Source organism: Pteropus medius, unplaced genomic scaffold, assembly GCF_902729225.1.
Source record: "Pteropus medius unplaced genomic scaffold, Ma_sr-lr_union100, whole genome shotgun sequence".
NCBI classification, from domain to species: Eukaryota; Metazoa; Chordata; class Mammalia; order Chiroptera; family Pteropodidae; genus Pteropus; species Pteropus medius.
The window spans coordinates 19,305,037-19,328,647 of record NW_024344378.1 but is presented as its reverse complement, the minus strand read 5'-3'; the positions used below and the strand labels follow the sequence as shown (position 1 = coordinate 19,328,647).

General features: G+C 36.6%; 1 protein-coding gene, 1 non-coding gene and 1 pseudogene across 4 annotated transcripts in view; 1 reads left to right on the top strand and 2 right to left on the bottom strand.

Annotated features, from left to right (window-relative positions):
* ARMH3 (armadillo like helical domain containing 3) overlaps positions 1 to 23,611 on the bottom strand; it is a 148,194-nt gene that overhangs the window by 121,706 nt on the left and 2,877 nt on the right. For all 3 annotated transcript variants that reach the window (XM_039871410.1, XM_039871407.1, XM_039871409.1), the window contains exons 2-10: positions 14,991 to 15,103; positions 12,839 to 12,895; positions 12,585 to 12,731; positions 10,296 to 10,403; positions 6,842 to 6,934; positions 5,979 to 6,053; positions 5,775 to 5,861; positions 1,728 to 1,784; positions 524 to 567 (exon numbers count right to left, since the gene is read on the bottom strand). In XM_039871410.1, coding sequence (XP_039727344.1) covers positions 524 to 567; positions 1,728 to 1,784; positions 5,775 to 5,861; positions 5,979 to 6,053; positions 6,842 to 6,934; positions 10,296 to 10,403; positions 12,585 to 12,731; positions 12,839 to 12,895; positions 14,991 to 15,092 — 770 coding nt within the window. In that variant the 5' untranslated portion in view covers positions 15,093 to 15,103. The remainder of the gene's footprint in view (positions 1 to 523; positions 568 to 1,727; positions 1,785 to 5,774; positions 5,862 to 5,978; positions 6,054 to 6,841; positions 6,935 to 10,295; positions 10,404 to 12,584; positions 12,732 to 12,838; positions 12,896 to 14,990; positions 15,104 to 23,611) is intronic.
* LOC120609760 (U6 spliceosomal RNA) lies at positions 11,908 to 12,013 on the top strand. Its single transcript, XR_005654825.1, has one exon. It is a non-coding gene; the product is annotated as a U6 spliceosomal RNA (small nuclear RNA).
* On the bottom strand, positions 17,228 to 17,345 carry LOC120610187 (uncharacterized; annotated as a pseudogene).

Here is a 23,611-nt window from a genome sequence, read left to right as displayed (position 1 = left end):
AGTAAGCATCAATGAAGAGAGCTCCCAGAACAGACAGGGACTCTGGGAATTTGTAGTTGATTCCTGATGAAAAAAAAAGCATCTGTCAACTGTTGAACTAATTCAGTATGTTTTTTCCTTTTACTTAATTTTTAAGCATACAAAAAAGCAGTGCTTTTCAACCTTTTTTTACATAGAAAATGATTTCTGTACGATACACTGGGCTAAATGTGTGCTTGTGGCTGGAATACTAGTTAAAATGCTCTGCAATAAAATACCAAAAGTTGTAAAAGAATGTGTCTAATTGCTTAAAGAAAAGATGGACATTAACCTCATGGCTACTTTTTCCCTGGTGTTAGAAACAACCCCTGATAAAGCTATCAAGACAAGCTAGAACAAACACATCCACCAGCAGATGTACCTCTGAGTACTCTTCTAGGATAGGTAAGAGACATTCATTCACCCAAGACTCTAATAAACCTGTTTCCTACTCAACCAAATTCAGATGAAAATTAGAACTTTCTCTTCTAGAAAGTGGACTTACCTGTTATACTCAGATAAAGCCTGAGCAATCACAAGCCCCATTCCCTAGAAAGAAAAAAAGATAGCACAGGTGAATTAAAGAGCTCGTGGTGATACTATGATTAGGCCAAGGAAAACACTAATTGCACCCCCAAGGTCCAAGCCCAAGAAGTTCTACCTGAAATTTGGCAACAAATACAAAAGTTCTGAGAGACATTCCCACAACATCAAAAGGAATTTCTTTGGAGAGATTTTTCTGATCTAATTATCTTATTGTTACTTAATAGAGTAATAGGGGATGAAACAGACCAGCCCAGATCACTGACAATTCTACTGGGATCATTTTCACCTCAAAAGAGAAGACAAAAACAAAAAACTCTCACATCTCTAAAACAACTACAATGAAAGTGACAATGTATCCCATGCTAAATGAAGGTGCATATAAACAAGCCATTCTCTTTCAGGCCACAGGAAAACAAGAGTATAATTGGAAAGAAACATCCAATAAATGATAAAATGACTTATCAACTTTCCTTCTAGAATCTATTAAGCACAACACAAAATAAGGCAACAAAATGAATCATATGTGCTTCCCATTCATAAAGAAGAATGAAGAGCGCAAAATGGAAAGAGAATAAAGTCAGACACCTGGTCATGTTCCTCCTCCCTATATTCAGAAATCAGATGTTATTTCCTAAACTTTCAATGATATATTGTAGCAGATATATATATATGTTCATGTTTTAGCTTTACCAAGTCAGGCTTATAAATATCATATGGCTAGTTCTATAAGTAGTAATCTCCCATCATTTGGCCAACTAAGGTTCCTTTTTATTATTTCAACTTTATTGAGGTATAACTGACATAAAATTGGAAGATATTTAAAGTGTACATCATGGTGATTTGATACACCATCTAAGCCTTCTTATTCTTGGAAATGTAACTTATTGACTCTGTAGGATAGTCAACCTCAGCACACTACACCATGAAACATAACCGTTTCATCATGATTAGCAAGCAAATGCCTCCTCAAACCTTCCTTCCATGATGAGAAGATAGAATACATTAAGATAGTTGTATTAATGCTCTAAAAAGAACACCAATTCTCTCTTCATAGCCAGATGAAATTAACACAATAGCTCTCTGCTTTCTCTTCTAAATATCCACTGAAAGAAGTCCACAGAATGCAAGTAATTAAAACAAAACACAAAGATCCAGATACTCACATTAAGAGTGGCCTCATCATCCACAATAGACAGCTTCACAATATAAGGATTCACAGACTGAAAGAAAAAAGGAGACTCAAGGTGAGTGTGACCTACTTAAGAACCCATTAACTATTTAACAAAATATTAACAAAAATGCATCTATAGGGCCCTCTCCATTTCCAGTAAATCAGTGTGCATGGGCATTCCCCAAGCACACGCACACACACAGACACACACATACAAGTTCTATTCTACCTGCACTTTCTTCTAGGCTAAATCAGCTCAGGCCTATATCTGCCACTTCCCCCATCTTTCCCTCTTATTTGTTTCTAAGAAGTAAGTGAATACTGCACAAAACTCACTTTGTCCTATCTTGCCAATAATTTACTGAATCCATAGGGACAACTGTCTTTTGGGGGACATAAAAGCTTCTTTGCCATAGGCACAAATTTATATGTTGCTAAGTTACAGTCTCATCGCAAAGGCTCCCTAACCATTCCACAAATGATATGCAGGACTGATTCACCCACCCGTAAAACAAAGCCACCTTGGGGGTAAAAGTGGCAGCTGCTTAACAGCCAGAGAGGCCATTTATGGATCCAATACCCAAATAACACTGCAGGGGAACTAAAAAAAAAGGATGTAATTACCCAAACTACAATCTGGTCAAGACACTGGGATTTAATGACTGTCCCATCACTTATAGCATTGGAAGATATCTTGAGTTTTTTCAGACCCAATCTCAGCTGGGCAGCATATGGAAATGAACATATATTTAAACTCATTAAGCATTTGGGCCATTTCCTATGGTAGGATAAGAACCAATGACCTGGTCACCTTGAAAACATCCCACTCATGAGATGTAAGGAAAGGCCTCATGTAGATCATGCACCAATTCTAATCCAAGGGAAATAAGGAACAATAGTTCTCAGACTGGCAGTTTTTACAGCAACCAAGAAAACTCATTACTGAGAAACAGGGAAACCCAACTGAAAGGCTAACCCCCCACACAGACCTTATTTAATCAAGTTTCTGAGGGCATCTTTCGAATGTCAATTGGGAATAGAGAAAGAGAAAGTTTTGCTTTCTTAACAGGCCAAATGCTTATAAGGTTTTCTACAACACAATTCAAGGAAGTAAAACTTACTCCATTTGTCACTTGATCTAACAGAGGAAAGCTCTCAACTCTTTTATAATCAACAGTCAAATCCTGCTGGTGCTACAGACTTCAGACAAGATCCAATGCAAGTGGATCCTTGGAAAAGAAAATCAGCAATAGGCTGACCTAGAAATGCCACCTTCTCCTAAAAGGAGAAGGCCACTTTTCTTGGCATAATTTTTGAAAGTCCTAGTCACTCACTTTCCCAAAAGTACACAGTTGTAGGTAGTAATATAGATCATCTGATTACCAAGAAAAGCCTATGCTTTAGCAGCAGTTAGGGAAAAGGCAAGGTGGCTAAAAGCAAGGGTTTGAATTCTAGCTCCTCTATTTATTATGACAAGTTATGAACATTAGACTCAATTTCCACATCTGAAAAATGGAGATAATATCTTCTTCCTTAGGGTAGCTGTGAGACTTAAATAAAGTAAGACATGTAAAATCCTTAGTATATCTAGAATATGGTAAGGGCTCAATGATTAGTAACTATATTTTCTTCTCCTTTGACATTTTTATCACAAAGGAAGCTCTTTAGGGAAGTAAAAAAAAGGAGAGAAAAAAAGAAAAGGAACAACTTGCAACTGGACATAATAAACAATTTCATAATTTCTAGGAAATATCATGTTCAGGGCAGCAGTTGGAGACTGTGTCACTTTATCTCAGGAGACATGGCCAATCTAGAAGGCCAGGATATTAATGCCAGACACTGATTCTCCTTAACGCTAAGCACCTGTTGTGCTGGTCACATTTTAAAACTGGGGGCAATCTACTTTTCATCTCCAAAATAGAATTACAAACTCAGTGAGCTTTCATGGGATCACTCTAATAGGGTCCTACTTTATTTGATCTAAACCATACCATACTTACTATTTTTCACTGAACTTCCCTAGACCCTTTTTTCTTGCCTCCTCTATCTCTTTAGATGAAATGACTAAAATGGAATGCATTATTTAAGATAAGAAAGAACTATTTACATTTACTACATGACATCTTTTCTATCACTTCCATTCAAGTCTAACACCTTATTTGCCTTCTTTTCGTTCGGCTGAGCAGCCAGCCTCTCTGGTGCCCTGTGCACCTTTCTAGAAAGGTTACAACTTACCATATTGGTCATGGGGTAGATTGTAGTGGTAACTAGAATGCTGCTCTCCCCAGCATACACCCTCTCGTACTAGTTTGCATAAAATTTCACCAGCTTTTGGTTTTGCTGTGTTTCTCTGGAATTCCTCATGTTTCTGTCAAAAATCTTCCTGCTCCATGGTCACTAGGCTTCCTTAATGGTTTCTGGTGAGTGACTTACATCAAAAGCTGCAAAGCTCAGATAAATTATGCCCACCAGCTTGCCCTTGCCTACTATATTAATTCTTCTGGGGCTTCTGACAGACTAAAAGATGCATGCCTCACTCCAGAAATATGATTTTCTCCAGTTCCTTAGCCATGTCCAATTTTTCAGGCTGACATTTCAAAGAGCCCTACTGGGCTGAGCTAGGGTTCAGTTCACATTTAGAGAAGTTAAGCCATTGCCTCAGAATGGCCTGCATCCAGGAGAATGTTCTGAAAATATTCATTACTGATGATGGTGCTTTCCTATCACATATAACTCAACTCTCTTTAACTATCTTTAGCATTTTTCCTCAGCTATTTTTCTTGCTGTTGTAATAAGGCCCCAGAGGCTATTACACATGACAGAGATCAAAATGGCTACCATGCCAACCCCTCCAGATCACCAGAAAAACAGGTGTTGGTGATAAATTACATATTTATTAGTAGCTCTACACACCATTCATCAGTTCCTCCAAGATAATGAAAGTAATCACCTCCTGGGATTTATAACACATTAACATTGCTCCATATATTCCAGTTCCTCTTTAAGTATTCCTTTCTCACAGCCTCTCCTTCTTCATATGCCCTTTATAAGAATAAGCTCCAGAATTTGTTCCCTATCACTTTCGGCCTGGCTAGGAATCATATCAAACATCACTAAGTGAAGATTCAGAAATTTAAAAATGAAAATCCTCCCTCTGGCTGGCCCACTTCTCATAGCACTGCTACTTCTTAGGGGAGTCAGACTGCCTTAATGCAGCTCCTAGCTTCTGGGTTCAGTAAAGTACTCTCAATGTCTAGAACTCAGTGCCAAATGCTCCCTATTCCTCCGAAGCTCTCTCCAATGAAGCCCTGGGTCTTCCCTAAGTGGCCCCCTCCCTTTTCTGTGTATTCTTCTGCCTTTTGAGAGGAATTAAATAGACGCACCAACTCAAGTAGAAATCTCTGTGTTCTGCCCTTCAACTCAAAAACCTGTAAATCTGTCCCCAGTTAATTCAGGGGCAAAGAAAACTCCAGAATTAATATGGATAAGGCTCTGCCTTCCATTTCCATTAAAATCTACAAAAACTCCCAGACCAACAGTGATACTTATATATACAAGTGAACTACATTAAGCAAATCCAACATATAAAAAGTCCAATCTCTTAAAACAGATGCATTAGGTCAGTGGCTTCCAATCCTGGCCAATCATCATATTTAATAAAAGATCTTAAAAAAACACACACACAGATTCCCAGGTCCCACCTCAAGAGATGCTGATTCAGTGTGTTGAGAGTAAAGCCCAGAAATTTCTTCTTTTTAAAGCATTCCTAGGTGATTCTAATAATAAGCTGGGTTAGCAAACCACTGCATTAGGGATATTTACTCACTTTATTAGAACTTGCACCACAGGAATCCTTTAAACAGCTATATCTTCTGCCCCATGCATGTAATATAGAATTTTTTTAATTTGGTTTATCAAGATTAATCTATATACCATTTACAAAGAATATATCTTCTACATTAAGCAAATTCCAGTAGGAGTGGCCACATTTAGGAAGACTATAGAAAGATAACTACTGTCCATGAAGGGGCCCACTTACCTCATATTTTCTGTAATTCACCAGCAAAGCCAAGAGGACTACAGCATCATACCCATGCTCCCTACGACTTGGGGGATGGGACAGTATCTGTAACAAGATCCAGAAATGCATAAGAGTGCTAACTCCTAGTTCTTAGGAATGCAGAGAAGATTTTAAGAGGTGGTTTACCCAAAAGAGAAAAAGGTGACAAGTGAATTGACCAACCTGTAAAATTGCTTCAAATATGCTGTTGATCATTACATACTCCAGGATAGTGTTCTGGCTGATGTTATCTGTCACCTAAATGCAATAAAAGACTTTTTTAAAGTCTACACTGAGGCACTCTGATATTTCGTATATCTATCTCCTCTCCTAGCATCTAAGAGAAACAAAAATGTTAAAACAGTTAACATTAAAGATCTACTAGATACTTAGTAGACCTTCATAAGCAATCCTGAAGCCACCAGAGCCTAAATAGACACTAAAAGGGTAGGAACTTAGCAAATTAAAACTCCCTAAATCTCTGAACTTCTCATTGTTTCTCTCATACCCTCACACAAGCATTTGCTTACTAGTCTCTTGGGTTTCATTCCTCAAATGCACAGGAAGAAATTTTTGATCCAGAAGTCTCTGAGCAGGGAAAGGGAACCACCTGAAGTACATGAACAATACCATGCTCTCCACCCACTAGAAGTTACGGGCAAGCTTCATGCTATAAAGTCAAAGTCAGAACAAATAAAAATATTCAGAATCACAAAAACTGTTTCCAAATGAGACCTGATGAGAAGGACAAATCTGACAATCCAGAAGAGAGGAATTCTCCAGGAATGTATCTAAAGTGACAATTATCGCATATCCTGCGTGTTAAAATGCAGTACTTGCTCCAAAGAGCAACTTTCAGGAAGTGAAAGCCCATGCAACTAACTTCCTTCTACACATTCAAATACAACAAAGTGATGATGTAATGCCCCAGTAGAAAATTTATTTTTCTCTTTTCCTTTCTAACTTTAGACTCAATTATTTAAATAAGCTTGCCCCTGCTGCCAATTAATACACCTGACAAAGAAACATATAGATGGGTCACTCACGGTCACTAAGCAAAGGAGAAGTTTCAGACATAAACTCTTCAGACTTTCAGAACCTTCTGCACAAAGCAATGAATCCAAACTCTCCATCAAGTTCTGAGAAAGAGAACCAGTAAGTGTTAAACCATATCAAATAACATTTGTACTGTGTCTTTGTCCAATTCTGGATTATGTTACATAGGGTAATATGAATAACACACAATAAAGCAAACATCATTCCCGGAGGCCTAGACAAAAAAAAAAAGGAGACTTCTAAGTCTAGTTATTTTGGGGAAAATATTTTAAAATGAGTACACAGAACAATAGAATTCACTATTCTACCAAATGAATGTTTGCAGCCTGTCATCCATATATAAACATTTAGATTAGAATGAAGTAAGTTTTTAAAAGGTCAATAATAATGGTTAAATTAAATAATAAATATATAAATTTAAAACAATAATAAGCTAATTAAATAAAATGTAATTAAATTAAAAAATAAATGGTTAAGTTCAAGCTTAATGAGAGCAGTTCAAAAACTAAACAAGATCCATTATTTGACAAAGAAAGCATGACTACTTGATGCAGGCACACTGAACAAACAACAAGTCAGAATCACTACTGGCTAACACTGGTCACATACACTATCCAACAAAGCTAGCCTGTCTCTATCCTGGTCAGTTCCACTAGACAATATGATGAGAGTTTATCACTTATACTAACAACCAGCTGTTAGATCCAATGTAATCAAAAGATGAAACACTTAGATACTACAACAGAAGGAAGAAAAAATATTTTACATTAAATGAAGAAAGAAAATGAATGGAGAATAAGGATTTAGCATGCTGAAAGGTCAAGTGAAGGTTCAAAATAAGATACTTCAACTCAACAAATATGTAGTGAGGGTCTACTATATGCTAACTATTGTGCTTTCAAAAACAGAAGAAAAAGACAATGACCCTTGCTCTCAAAGTATTTTTAGTCTAATGAGAGAGAAAAATAAGTAAATACTTTTGATTTAATGGTTACTGTAACAGAAATATACATGGAGGAAGAGAATTAGCTCAGATGTCACCTATTCCAGGACTTCTCAAGGGTGGGGGTATATTTTGAAAAATCACTAGGAAATAATTAAAATTTGAAGAGGAAAGGAATTCTAGACAGGCATTAGCATGATCAAAGATACATGAGGTATAAAATGGCTGTGTCTGGAGTTGGAATACAAGTAGTTTGTTATTATAGAAGTATAAAGAGCAAAGCATAGTGGTGAGAGATTAGACTAAAGAAATAGCAGATCACAAAAGTTTTATAAAGCTAACTAGGGAGTTTGGTCTTTATCCTATTAGTGATAGGAAACTAATGAAGGGTTTTCAGCAGGAAAGATTTGAGTGTAAGATACACTACCTCTGGTGTCCGTGTGGATAACAGATTTAAAGATGGTAAACCTGAAGAGAAGGAGACAAATGAGGACTAACTCAACAAATATGTAGTGAGGGTCTACTGTATGCTAATGTCTTATTTGCCTCTGTATCCCCAGTGCCTGGCACATTGGAACCTAACAAATGTTTGTCAAAAGAATACATGAAGGCAATAGTTCAGATGAGAGATACTGGAGACACTAGTTCAGGTGAAAGATACTGGGGACACTAGCAATATGGAAAAAAAAAAGACAGGTATGAGAAAAATGAGCTAAGGTAAAATTAGCTGAACTTAGTGATCGTCTAGAAATGAAAGGCAGGGGAAAGAAAAGAGTCAAGGATGACTCCCAGGCGTTTGGCTTGCAGGACTAAGAAGACAGATGCCCCTATTCTGATAGGGAATGAATGAAGAACAGATGTAGGGAAAACAATGAGTTCCATTTGGGATAGATCAAGCAAGAGATACTTAGGGATGTGTGAGTGGGTATATTCAGCAAGTGCTTACAGAGTACGTACATATACAACTCTGAGACTCAGAGAGAATGTTAAAGCTAAAGATAGAGACTTAGTAATCAGCAGCATATCAGCAGTAGTTAGAATAATGAGAATGAAAGATATGGGATTTTTACCATGACATATATATGGACTGTACAGATTAGAATTAAAAACCGACTCCAGGTACTAAATCTTTGTATATTCATAATTGTATATTCATAACTTTTTAAAATAAGCTAATGACTATAAGGATTCTTTGGCACACAAATTTCTTTATTCTAAATTTAGTGAGTGACAGAAGACTAGTTCTTCAAATGAACAACATTCATTTAAGATAGTGTCAAATACTCCAAATCAGATATCTGATAAGGGACTTACATTCAAAATATATAAAGAACGCTTACAACTCAACAATAGAAAGACAAACAACTGAATCTGGAAATGGACAAAGAATTCGAATAGACATTTCTCCAAAAAAATATACACGAAAGACAAAAGCTATTGTTGACAAGGATGAGGAGAAATTAGAACCCTCATACATTGCTGGTGAAACTGTAAAACAGTATGGCAACTTTGGAAAACAGTTTGGCAGTTCCTCAAAATGTTAGAAACATAGTTACCATATGACCCAGCAATTCTACTTCTAGGTATATACCCAAGAGAATTGAAAACATATATCCCCCAGAAACTTGTACAAGAATTTCAAAGCATTATTCATAATAGCCAAAATGTTGAAATATTCAAAATGTACATTAACTGATGTATGGATAAATAAAATGATGTGGTACATTCACTGAATGGAATACTAACCAACCATAAGAGACTAAGTACTGATACATGCTGCAACAAGGATGGACCTTGAAAACATGCTAAGTGAAAGAAGTTAGAAACAGAACACCACGTGTGATTCCATTTATATGAGATGTCCAGAATAGGTAAAGCCATAGAGACATAAAGCAGATCAATGGTTCTGGGGCTAGAGAGAAGTGGGAATGGAGAATGACTGCTAATGGGTACATGTTTTCTTTTTTGGGTGGTAAAAATGTTTTGTAATTAAAAGTGGCGATGGTTGGACAACTCCATGAATATGTTAAAAACCACTGAATGCAGAACTTTAAAAGGGTGAACTGCATGATATGCAAATTACATATCAATAAAGCTGTTATTTTTTAAGTGTCAAACAGTAAAAATAAAAATTCTAATAGCCATTGTGTAAAATAAGAAAGCTTAATGTTTAGAACTAAAGTTACCCTTGTATATTAATTTGTTATATTTAAGCTCATAAATGTTTTTGAGAATGTATGATCATATGATATACATCATAAAATAAACTGCTCAGTCTTTATTCTGCAAGGAATAGATGCCTCAATTCAAATCTGAATTTCAAATCTTCCTTTATTCAGATAAACCAAACCTGTGAAATAAAAATACCCAAATTCAAGGCTAAATTTAATCATCTTTATCTATGTGAGTCCAGATCTTCTAGTACATCTGTCTGCAGATGGTACCCAGGAACGGCTGTCAAAAGCAGCTATCCACAAGCACATCTGCAGCTTATGTCTCACCTTCATGCACAGCTCCGCCTTGTCAAAGCCCATCAGCATGTTGATAATGTCAAACCCAGAGGTAGACTTATTCTTTTGGTGAACTCCTCGAATAAGTGCACACAAGGTCTGCAGAGATGAGAGAAAGAATTCTTTCTAGAGAGGAAGTCTCAAAACACAAAGAGCACTGGATCTGTAGCCTCACATTGCTACCTCGGAACCACCTCCTTGCACAGCTGACATTCAACTACTCAAACACTTGAGCTCCAGAATCCAGAAATCAAAAGAGGAACAGCAACTAAAACTGTCGTCATTCTTTTTTTTGTTGCTTTTTGGCCATCCTCTTTTTAAAAACTGCACTGCAGACAAAGACTGGAAGGTGGTATTCAAAAATAAAAAATAGTTCTTGAGTTTGCATCATGGAATTGGAGAAACTTCCCTTTATTTAAAATTAATTTTAGTATTTACATTATGGTTTATCATTTTTAGTAATTATTTTTTTCATAACTACGAGTATTTGGGTCCCTATATAACAACAACCAATTGCTTTACATCTTATATTCATTACATTCCTACTTACCAGCTGTGTGAGGCTGGACAAATCAGTTAACTTTTCAGTGCCTCAGTTTTCTCATCTACGAAGTGGGAATGATAATAATAGTACACATCTCACAGGGATGCTGTGAGGACTATATGAATTAATACTGTAAAGAACTCAGAATAGTCCTCGGAACTTTGTTAAAGCTCAAAAAATAGTACCTGGAACTTTGTTAAAGTTCAATAAGTATAAGCTATTACAATAATGTACTATATTTTTATGGATCGCCAAATGGCTTAATGTCAATTTATTTCCACTGAACTAAAAACAGTTTACAATTTATGCCCCCACCGTGAGCCACTGCAACTACTGGAAGTACAATTTCCAACTTTCATGTCAACTCTCAATGAGCCTCTACAACTGTGATGCTCAAAATGTGGAATTTACTGTGCCAGAGGTTAACAAAGCTACAAGATAAACGCCGCCCTTCTTTCTGAGGCATCAGCCTAAGAGGTTATTTCTACATTCTACAAGTGAGAAAATTAGGGCTTACGAAGTGATCTGGCCAACTAGTAAGTTAAAAACTTAAACCCAGTCAACCAAAACTTCCAATAAAATCCTTTATGTTGTCATGGGGCTGTGTATTATATCTGTCAATCACTGCCCTAAGCACTCAGCCCAAGGCTACACTTAGAGCTACCAGACCATAAACTTTAGAAACTCTGCCTATCATTTATTCAATAAAAATTTACTTCTAGAATGCTGAATATTTGCCAGGCATTGTTCTATACAGTAGGAATAAAGAACTGAATGAAACTATCAAAGTCTTTGTCCTATAATATATCCCCACGAGCCTAATGGTTGGCACATAACGATCATCCAAGAAATCACTGTTCAATGAATCTTCCTCATGATCATGCCACTTAGCTTTAAGAACAATGATTCTTAATGTTTTCAGAGTTCCAGATTCTTTTGAGAATCTGATGAAACCCCTCTCTCTAGAAAGATTATACATATACACGTAAAATATTACTTGTAATTTCAAGGAATCAAGGACCCTCTGAAACCTCAGATTAAGAACTCCTGATCTAGTGCGTACTTCAGCAGCAGCACATATACTAAAATTGGAAGGATACAGAGAAGATTAGCATGGCCTCTGTGCAAGGATGACATGCAAATTCGTGAAGTGTCCCATATTTTTAGAAAAAGGTGAAGAGATGAAGTAGAAATTAGTAGTTACAAAATAGTCACAGGGATGTGGAGCACAGCATAGGGAACAGAGTCAACAGTATTGTAACGGCTGTGTGTAGAGCCAGATGGGTGCTAGAGTAATCGCGGGGATCACCTCATAAACTATATAAATGTCTAACCAGTGTATATCTGAAACTAATAAAAATGAAAATTAAAAATTAAAAAATTCTTGATATAGTGAGAAAATACTGTATTAAGAATCTCCTGATTTTTGCTGTAGACTTAGCAACTCTGCCTCAGTTTCCTATCTCTTCCTTTCCTTGAATAATAATAAAAATTCTGTCAAATTCTGGCATTAGATCAAATTGTACAAATGGACAAGATTACTACCATAAGCATCGATTTGTTTAAGCAGGAAGATGGATAAACCAACATGACATAGACGTTTGATTACTTAAAAAAGTAAAGAAAAAAGAAAACTTCATAACTAAGGGCAATCCTAGGTTCCTCAGGTCCCAACGGATGTGTTACAATTCCTTTCTTCTATCAAACCACACTTTCCCAGTCTCCTAGCTTTGTACCTGCAATGCATTGACAACTCGAATTGGATGCTCCTCTCCCAGAGCCTTGATGCAGTGCTGAAATAAGCAATTAATGTTGTCCTTGATCTTCATTAATTCCTCACCATCAAGAGATTCCAGCTTGCCTTCCAGGTACTCTAAGTTCACCTACCATGGAAACAATAAGAGCCTGAGTACAATTTTAGTGTAGCACCCAGAACACATGAGAAGGCAATCTCGGTTACCAGGAAAATCCAGATGCCATCAAGTCTTACCTTCATGAGGAAGAGCTCCTCCCAAAATCGAGGACTGCACTTACTAGGGTCCTCTGTCTGAAACCAGAAGATAAGCAGGTTCAATATCCCCAGCTAACACCAAATCATTAAGAATACAGTGGAAAGGATCACTATACATAATCAACCTTACCCTTCAAAATTAACTTTTAGCTTGGTCATTCTAAACTACTATAATGGGGAAGAACAGTTTTGGGTTTTTTCCCCCAAATGAAAGATACTGTATATAGATTTCCTGCATCAAAAGTTAAAAAATGGCTCAAAGAATCTCCTGCAAATCTTTTTCTTCTAGCAAGAAGTAAACCCAACCATCTGAATTAAATTAGTCAAATTATGATATGTTTCCACTGCAGTTGTATGGTGCTCAGTTTTCAAAGCCCATTCACATACATGAAATATAATGACCAGTGAGCCAAGTATGGTAGATATTATCATTATCCTCCTTTTAGGAAAAAGGGTACACAAAATTAAGTGACTAACACAAGTACAAGAGCCAGAATCCAGATCACCAAAAAATACTGCCATGGTTTTTGCAATATCCTGTGTTGACTGCTTCTACTTGCTTTCCCATATGCATTAAGTCCTCTGTACAGAGCTTTTAATATGCTCTTTCTTTAATTCAAATGGTCCAAAAGGTTGGCAAAATTATAGTGCTAAAATTCAAAATTTCTTAGGAGCAATTTTCAAACAGAAATTCTAGAAAGTCAGAGGCTTCTGGTTAATGAATGAAATAAAAGAATCCCTACCTCCACTTTATGGGAAAGCTAATGACATAAAATCAGTAGGTCGACTGCCTGTTATCACCTTACCTTAAGTCGACTTTTTAAAATTACTACCAAGAACTAATGTCTTCATTAGTTAAGAACTCCTGCTCTAAAAAATATTATACTAGGAATCTCTTCTGGATTTTTAATTGAAGATGACATAAAGAAGCAACATTTCTGGCCTTCTTATAAGGTCCTCATTTAGTCTCTTCTCTCAAGTCTTACTACTCTCCAGGAGAGGTCACACTTTGACTCTCACAATTCTGTAATGTCATTTTATTGTCTATATATGGAACTCAGGGATTTCCTGGAGCTGGCTCTTTCCATCCTCAAAGCAGGAATCATATGCATACCAAGCTTCCTTAACATATAAAGAGCCCTAACAGGATCCTAGTACCCACTCATTTTCTCTGTATAACCACCTGTACTAACCTGGGAAATTCTGCATTAATTTTCTGCATGCCAAACTCTATCTGTAAGGCTATACCAAGAGTTAAATGTTTTACTTGATTGAATTATTCATCCTGGGCCATGTGGCAAAGCTGAACAAATAAGGGCTCTAGAGTCAGACACTAGGGTTCAACTCGCCTTCTAACTGTGATCCCCAGTTCTCTCATCTATAACATGCTCTTTTACATGGCACATGTAAAAACATGGCCTTCTTGCACCATTCTTGTCAGAATTAAAGCTAATGTATTTAGTGATACATTTAAAATAATGACAGGGACACAGTAGGAACTCAATATACTGTAACTCTTTTTATAGGTATTATTCTATTTTACATGTACTACTTATGACCAGGACTTCAGAAGGCAAGATTACTGTAGGGAATCTAATTACTCTAACTTTCCCTGACAGGGGATATTTTACAACACAGGTTTAGACCATGGTCATTCAGCAGTTATGAAAGCCCAAAAAAATCCCCAATCCATTCCCAGTTAATTAATACAGAGAATGAGATAGTCTAACGAAGCAACTGTTTTGTCCACTAACAACTTGAGAGGGATTATAATAGTGCATCTTCTTAAAATATCTGATCATAGAATTCTTGGACCAAATGGAACGTCAAGGGACATCTAGAAAAGTCCTTACATCGGATAAGAAAAACAAATCTTTCTCAAAAATATTCAGAAAAGAAGCTTCCACAGCTGGCCTTCCTCCTTTCAACTGTTTTACCTAGCTCATAGCAACAATCTATATTAAGACACAATCATAACTTCTACCATGACAAAGCTCACCCTCACCCTTGCTCTCCCTCTTTCACCCTATGAAGAATTGGAAGGTAACAGGCAAAGGTGAGGTTATTTCTCATTTTGAAACAAGAAATTAAGGAGTCAAGCTGTGCAGAGTATCAGAGCTCCAGGCCTTACCATGAAGATCTCATCATACATCAGCACCACTTTTTCCTTCAGTGGTTTCTTGGAGGCTGAAGATTTCCGGAGCAAACCCCCCCGTTTCTCTACTTGTGCCATGGTTAGAGAATCTGTGAAAAGAAAGCCAGAGTCAGTGCTAGAAATACTCTCCAAGATTCTGAAGGCTAAGCAGAATTACCTCCAATGGGAAATGTTTTAGGAAGAAGAAATGATAAACCACCATGCTATAGATCGTGTGTATCTGTCCAACATCCCCTCCCTAGACCAGGTAATTTCAAGGTTTAAATCTTTACTTGGCCTACAGCACAACATATTTTACATCCTTAAAACATGCCAGTGGACGAGGCTTAAAGCGGATCCAAAACCAAGCAGGAAAGTGTAACTAGCTCCATCTGTAATAGGTCTGGCCATATATCTGAGGTTGATAGAAAGAAGGCTGCAAAGCACACACTGCCCACAGACTGATGGTGAAGTTAAATTTCAAGTATTGATCGAGCTTAGGACCATTAAGACAGGAAGTGTGCTGCAGACTGATGTGCTCCATTGATTTCCCCAAAGTAAGTAGGTTCTCATCTCTGCAAAGTACTTGGCCTTCACTGCCTCATAAATCACACTGCACTTGACTGTCTTGAGAAATTCCTCTGGAAAGAGACCCAAGGCAGAAAATAGCAGTTAAAGGCCAAAAATTAAACTTGATTTCAAAATAACCGAACATAACGACACACTCCTTTCGAATTTAATTATATGTATTTGTAACACTACCGTAGATAAAATCTCAAAGTATTTTTTAATTCTATATAAAAGCAGTTCCATGAATCATGCCCAAATTTTCCAATCTTGCTTCAAGGAATTCTCAATTTTTTTCAAGTGAGAGCTTGAAATTCCACAGGTCTGCACTACTAAATTTACACATATTCCCTCACTTCCCAGATTCTTCCTACTATTGATAAAATTCCTGTCTCTCTCTTAAATTCTAGGCTCTAGTTGTGAATCTTAATCTCACCCAATGGTAAGTGTGTGGGGGGAGAGGGGAGCAAGGAGCCTAGTTTTTACTTCCAGACATATCCAAAGCAGAACAAAATTAATTTTGTTCAATGACTTTTGGAAAATATACACTAATTTTCAAATATAAATAAAATTTTTGTTTTTAGGAAGAGATGTATTCAATAGCATAAAAGATTATATCTTAGACATTATCTTTCTCTAATACATATAGCCAAAATGGAGATTTGGCTTTGAGCACAAAAAGCGAAAAGCACAGAAAATTTCCCCAACTAGATATTAAGTATCTTTAACAAAGAGACTACATCTTATACTTTTTCTGTAAGCCCTTAGCTCATGGTAAATGCTCAGTGTATATTCATCACTGACTGATTCTAAAATTGGAGGGGAGGACCTGAAAAGTCCTAGGTCTGACCTAAAATTTGTTAAAACCTATATTTATTGAGGCCTCACTAAGCTCTCAAATTCCATTATGGTCCGAGAAAAATGAAGGGGAAAATAACAACAAAGAGAATGTTCTTGTGGGCAATTTATACTATATTGATCATGGCTTTCCCTTAACGCATGAAATACAGCCTCCATTCAAAACATTCCTGTGTTTTTTAAATAGGTTGTCAAGAGGAAGATGTCCTTATCGGAGGGAAAACAAATTGGAAATCAAGAGGATCCTATTAAAATAAATCAAAAGCAACGCAATTCTAAGCTTAGTAGGTATAGATCTTGCACATACTCAGCTTCAACCAGTTGATTAGCAGGAACTACAAGTTCCTGCATGTGAAAAGCATATGTTTACAAACATCTCCCTCTGAGAATTTATAATTAGGTTACAGCTAATCAATGTCCACCCCAAATCTAATAAACTCACTTTCTCTATTTCAAAATCAATACTTTCTAATAAGCAAAAGGGAATTGGAGAGGGAGGAAAAACAATACCAGTCCAAAGAACTAAATTTCCTAAGAAATTAAATTCTTTTCATCATTCTCCTTCCATTTGGCACAGGGTGGGAATTCAACCAAGGGCCTCTACACATTACTCTCTGTCATCATCACAAGCAACTAGAATTTACCACCCAAGCTGTCAGAAATGTGACTAGAAACTGACAACATAAAGTCGCCTCCTCCTCCAGTATTTCTGTCCATGGAAGACAGCAAAGAAAGGTGTGTCTAGGGTGGTGGATTGGGAAAAATGTAGTATGCTTACAAGTTTTAAAAGTTTTTTGTTTTTTTTTTTACACCTACAGCACCTGGTATTCCTAGGTGGTCTCCCATCCAAGTACTAACCAGGCCTAATCCTGCTTAGCTTCCAAGATCAGACAAGATTGGGAATGTTCAAGGTGGCATGCCACGGACAGTTTTTTGGGGGTTTGAGAAATTAAACCTGTGCTCCTAAATTTGAAAGTAAAATATCTGACTGGTAGAGCAGTAAATTGCAGCACATCAGTAATGTGAATGTAGTCTGTTTACATCCTCTCAGTGCTTTTTTCCTCTTTCACAAAACTTCCCTGTTGTATAGAGAATCAGTACCAGCTGAGGGAGCAGCAAGGCATAAAGGAACAACCAGCGGAACTGAGAATAGACCACAGGTCTCCAAACAAACTAGATAACACTGAGTAATTCACTGTACTTCTCAGTTTCCTTACAAGTAAAACAAAGGGATTGAATTAGACATATCATCTAATAATTCTCTCAGCATCACTGAAATACCATAAATATATAAGGAACACTGAAATAATATAAAGCTCTAGTATAGGCACTACAGGGTTGCAAAGAGCAAATTCCAAACCTGATTCTCTGGGAGATCACAAACTATTGGCAGAGACAGACACATAACAACCCATAGCACAAGGCAAATCATGTGAAATAAATAGAGTAAAAGTACAATGAAAATGCTATGGAACCACAAGGAAGGGAAAAAAACATTCTGTGACTATACTACAAGCTCTGTTGATCCAGGCTTTTAAATCCTTCCTGTGAAGAAGCAAATATAGCAAAGCCACAGTAATCTCACAGAAATGTCATTTTAGGCTTTAATACAGTTCTCAGAAATAAGACATACTAGGCAAAATATAAGAGAAAATCAGGCAACTTTTCAATACTAATTTCATCTACCACCAAATTTAAGAATGGCTTCAAATCCCCCCAATTCAATGGTAAATCAATGAAGTCTTTTATTCCTAAACCTTAGGGACTTGTTGGTCCCATGACCTATACAGCACAATATCCCCCTGAAAGACCCAAGTCATACAACTTTTTAAGAACTATATCTGAAAGCAATCCAGCCACATACTTCTTAAATGCACATCACATACCTACAGGATGAAATTGCCAAATACCAAGATTTTAAAACCTAAAGCCAAACTCTTCCAATGTCTAATGTACAAGGAAAGCTAGTTACACTAAGACAGTTATTTATTTATTTTATTGTCTTCATGAGTACATGTCAATTCTAGTATCGGAAAACAAATTTAATAGAAATTCACCCTAATTTCCAGAGAATATTCACAGTTATCTATTAAAAGTTTTGGATTTTAGTCCCAACCTATACTTATTCTATAACCTTAAGTTTCCTTTCCCTCCCTGGGCTTCAATTTGCCAACATGTAAAAAAAAAAAAAAAAAAAAAAAAAGAAAAAAGCCATGGCAAGGATGTACAGAAAGGCAAACCTTTGTATACAATTGGTGGGAATGTAAATTGGTACAACCACTACAGAAAACAGTATGAAGCTTCCTCAAAATATTAAAAGTAGAACTACCATATGATCCAGCAATCCTATTTCTGGGTATATATCTGAAGGAAATAAAATCCCTATTTAGAAAAGATATCTGTACTCCCATGTTCACTGCAGCATTATTAATGAGCGGCCAAGACATAGAAACAACCTAAGTGTCCATCAAGGAATGAATGGATAAAGAAAATGTGGTGTATATACAATGGAATATTATTCAGCCATAAAAAAAAAAAAAGAAGAAGAAAGTCGTGACATTTGCAACAACATGGATAAATCCTGAGGGCATTATGCTAACTAAAATAAATCAGACAAAGACAAATACTGTACGATCTCACTTATATGTGGAATCTAAAATAGCCAAAATTGTGGAAACAGAGAATAGACTAGGGGTCGCCAGGGTCTGGGAGTGGGGGAAATGGAAAGATATTGTTCAAAGGTTACAAACTTCCAGTTCTAAGATGAATAAGTTCTGGAGATCTAATATACAGCATGGTGACTATAGTTAACAATACTGTACTGTATACTTGAAAATTGCCAAGATCTTAATGTTCTCACTACCAAAAAGTTTTTAATGATAACTACATAAAGTGATGGATGTGTTAACTAAGTTATCCTGACAATCACTTCACAATGGATCATCATACATTGTATCCTTTAAAGTTATACAATGTTATATATCAATTATATCCAATAAAGATGGGGGCAAAAAACACATGCAACGGCATCTCTACCACAGACTTCCAAATTTAAAGGTCTGGAGTTCTATATTCAAACTTATAATGGACTGTTATCAAGTATCACTCCCTCTTCACTGTTGAGGGAGGCTCCTAAATGCTACTGTAGGTAAATGCTCAGGTAAACATCCTAAAACATTTCAATCAATATGTACAAAAAGAAAAAGGAGGAGAGGAGAAAGAAAAAAAGAGGAAAGAAAGAAAATGAATAAAAATAAATGTGCCTATCATTTAGAAAGAAAAAAATATGCACAGATCAGGCATTTGTTCAATAAATATTACTGAACAACTTTTAGGTGCAAAACACTAAGGATATAGCAGTAAATGAGACAAATAAGATCCTTGCTCTCATAGAGTTTTCATTCTACTAGAAGGGAAAAAGACAACAAACAAGTTAAATTGAAAGTGATAAGTATCTTGAAGACAAATTGTCCAGGGGTTCTATATTAATTAGAAGATTAAAGTAGGCTTCTTTGAGAAATGATACGTGGGCCAAGATCAGAACAGGAAAGAAACAACCATATGAAAATCTTGGGGAAAGTATTCCAGACAGAGGGAATGGCAAGTGCAAAGGCTCCAAGATTTAAAAAGACTTGGCATGTTTGAAAACAGAAATTCCAGAATGCCTAGGCTAGAGTATAAATATCTCCTTTTTTAAATGTTTTTGTAAAGTTTATTGAAGTGGGTGTTTTGTGTTTGTGTGAGTTTTTTAAATATATAGACTTCAAATGCCCATCAGCAATAGAATAGGAAAATTATATTCACATAATACCACACGGAAATTTAAAAGGACAAATTATTGAAACAATATTGATAAATTTCACAGATGTTGAAGGGAAAACATCCGAAAGAAAAAAAAAGAAAAAGAATACAAACTAATGATTCCATTTATATGAAGTTCAAAAAAGGCAAAATTAATCTAGGGGCAACAGAGGTCAGAATAGTGGTTACCCTTGGTGGAGATAGATTAGTGAGAAGGAACACAAGGAAACCTTCTGAGGTGCCCAAAACGTGCTCTATCTAGATCTGAGTGACTGTTACACAAATGTGTACGTGTATAAAAAATATCAAGTTGTATACTTCATATTATGTAAGCTATTCCTCAATCTAAAAGAAAAAAAAAGTGTGTGTCCATATATATATGAAAGTTCAATAGTACCCATGCAGAACACTAGAACAGAGGCTAGTAGAGACCCTGACTTGCACACTCAGCACACCAATCTAAAATAACAACCAAAGAGTTAACACTTATTTAGGACTTACTATGTACCAGGCACTGTTCTAAGCACTTTATATATATTAATTCATTGTTTCCTAACAACAAACCTATGATCAAGGAACTTTACAATAAGAAAACTAAAAAAAAGCATGATATGCTTTAAAAAAAAAAAACAACTCAATGTAAGTGAGAGTATGGACTCAAACCCAGACAGCCTAATGTTGGAGTCTCTACACTTAACCACTATACTATACTGTCTCTCATAGGGCAGACAAATGAGAAGTAGAGGAATCTACACATAAACAAAGCTGAGGTTCAACAGAGAAACTGTAAAGACTTTCCAACTGAGTAAGGAGGAAGAGTATATATACTCATTAACCTTATTAGCAAACTTTGTAGTGTCCAGACATCTTGAGTTTCATCACTCTCGTTTGCCAGTGGGTAGAGGTGCTATGGTAGAAAGTAAAAGATAACTTGTCTGATGCATATATGTATGTATACAAATACCAACAATGATAAAGTAAAAAAAGAAAGACAAATTAATGGAATGGTAGAAAACTGGGAAGGAAAAACTGAAGAATCTGAGTGTCTAGTCCAGTTGATGGATGTATCCAACATGGTAACTGGAAAAAAAAAAAAAAAGGCTGAAATACAAATCTCTACTACAAGATTTTATTGATACTACTATACTTGAACTTACTGCTCTTAGGATAATTCTGCACCAAAACTTAATAATGAATGGAAAGATATAGTAAAACAAGAAAGATGAAATGGAGAGCAAGTTAAATATAAGTCTATACAGCCCTCAGCTTAGGAGAGAATATGCTTTATCACAGCAGAGCTGTGATTACCTGTTTCAGAATCTCCTGGGGTGCTTCCTGAAAATGTAGATTCCTGAGCTCCCTTCCCCACTACTGAAACAGACTTTCAAAATAAGAACTAAGGGTCTTCATTTTGAACAATCATTTAGGCTAGTGGTTCTCAACTGGGGCAATGTGCCTACTAGGGGACATCAAAGCCTGGAAAGATTGTAGTTGTCACAACAGGGAGGGGAGATACTACTAGCATCTACTGGGTAAAGGCCAGGGATGTTGCTAAACATCCTACAGTGCATAGGACAATCCCCACAACAAAGAATTATCTGGCCCAATACGTCAATAGAGCTGAGACTAAAAAACCTTGCCCCACATAATTCTGATGCTCACTAAAATTTGTGAAGTACACATCAAAATCTTAAACCAGGCTTCAAAAGGAAAGGAGCATGTGAACAGAGATGATTCTGAGAGAATTAATAAAACTTCTGCCATCTCTAGAAAAAGGCACTGGAGCAACCCTCACCTACCCCCCAACTCATTCTCCCTATAGTAATTCACCAACCACATCCCCTTTCTTTAGGATCTTGGCCCCAGTTTGCCCATCTGTGAAAGATCACTACAAGACGCACTGACTATAGCAATCCACATTCTTAGTGAAGGAAATGAAAATTCTATCTGCCCAGGAGTTATGGCTCAGTCAAATATCACCATTGTCTAACCATGAGCCATTCACTCAATACACTAAAGGAGGCAATATTAATAAAGCCTGAAATAGCCTTCTGCACTGACTCTCCTAAAGGTTCCCAATTTCCTCTGGATGCAAGTGTTTGGGGGTTTTTTTAGTCTTTAGACATAAGTTATCTGCTCCATAAGTTTTCTGGAAGGCACACCACACACTCTAAAGGTAATACTAGCAGTATAAGCATTTAAGAGCATGCAGGTATACCAATCCCAACCCTTAATTTCTCAAACTAGTTCCTAACAGGTCTCTTCCTATCTGAAGGCCCCAAGGATTTGGCTCACTTGCTGGATTCCACATGGTCCACATGGTCCAGATTGGTCTTCTAAATTTACTGTCATCTGAATCTGTGTTTAATTCACTTCCCAGACGTAGGCGTGGGCACTGTATTGTGTTGCTACCGTTCCACATGGTTCCTTGCCACAGTTTCTTTCATAGCATGGGACACAATTTCCCCCAATTCCACCCCACTGACTGGCTCTAAAACAAGCATATATACCCTTTCCATTTTAAAGAATTTTTAGCACTAGTCCCTCCCAGTCTTTTTTATCTCCAAAATGGAGTGAGGCCTGCATTCTTGAAGCCACTTCTCTGAATTTTCTCCCTTCATGGAGAGCTCCAGAAGAAGCCACTATTCCTTTATTCTACCACTTTTCTTTTCTTTCTTTTTTTTCACTTTTCTTTTTGTAATTCCTGGAGATGCAATTCATCACTCATCCCTCTAAATCTTTCAAAGCACAAGCTACCACTCAAGATGATATAGATAATAAATAACATGACTGAGTGCTCACTATATACTTGGCACTGTTCTAAGTGCTTTAAACATTTATATCTAATCTTTAAAATAACCAAATGAAGTAGGTACTAGTACCATAATTTTACAACGAGGATGTTACTTTGCCCAAAGTAACACAACTAATAAGCGATAACGCCCACTAAACCTTTCTGGTAACCCTTCTCCCCATCAGAATATCCTGTTAGTGCAAAAACTCAAGTGTTGACTAGTAGAACATGCAAAATCAAATTCAGTTGAAGTTCTATGGAAACTCCAAACTGATACCAATAATATCAACATTCTTACTTTATCCAAGAAAATTCAGTCATCTCAGGATATTGTCTAATAAGCATCATCCCTACTTTCTAGATACTGGAACAGAACCAGCCTGATTCAGTAAATACATGAGCCACTATGGGACAGCATCCATATTTTTTGTGTGCTCTGGACAGTGCTCACCTCAGAGTGGGTGTCTAGCCTGTACCTGAAAATGGAAGTAATTCAGGGACTTTCCCAAGACTAAGCAGCAAGTGAAAAAAAACCAGGAATTTCCCAATCTCTACTCTGGGTATCAGCCACTCTCTGTATCTACTAAAGGTAAACTAG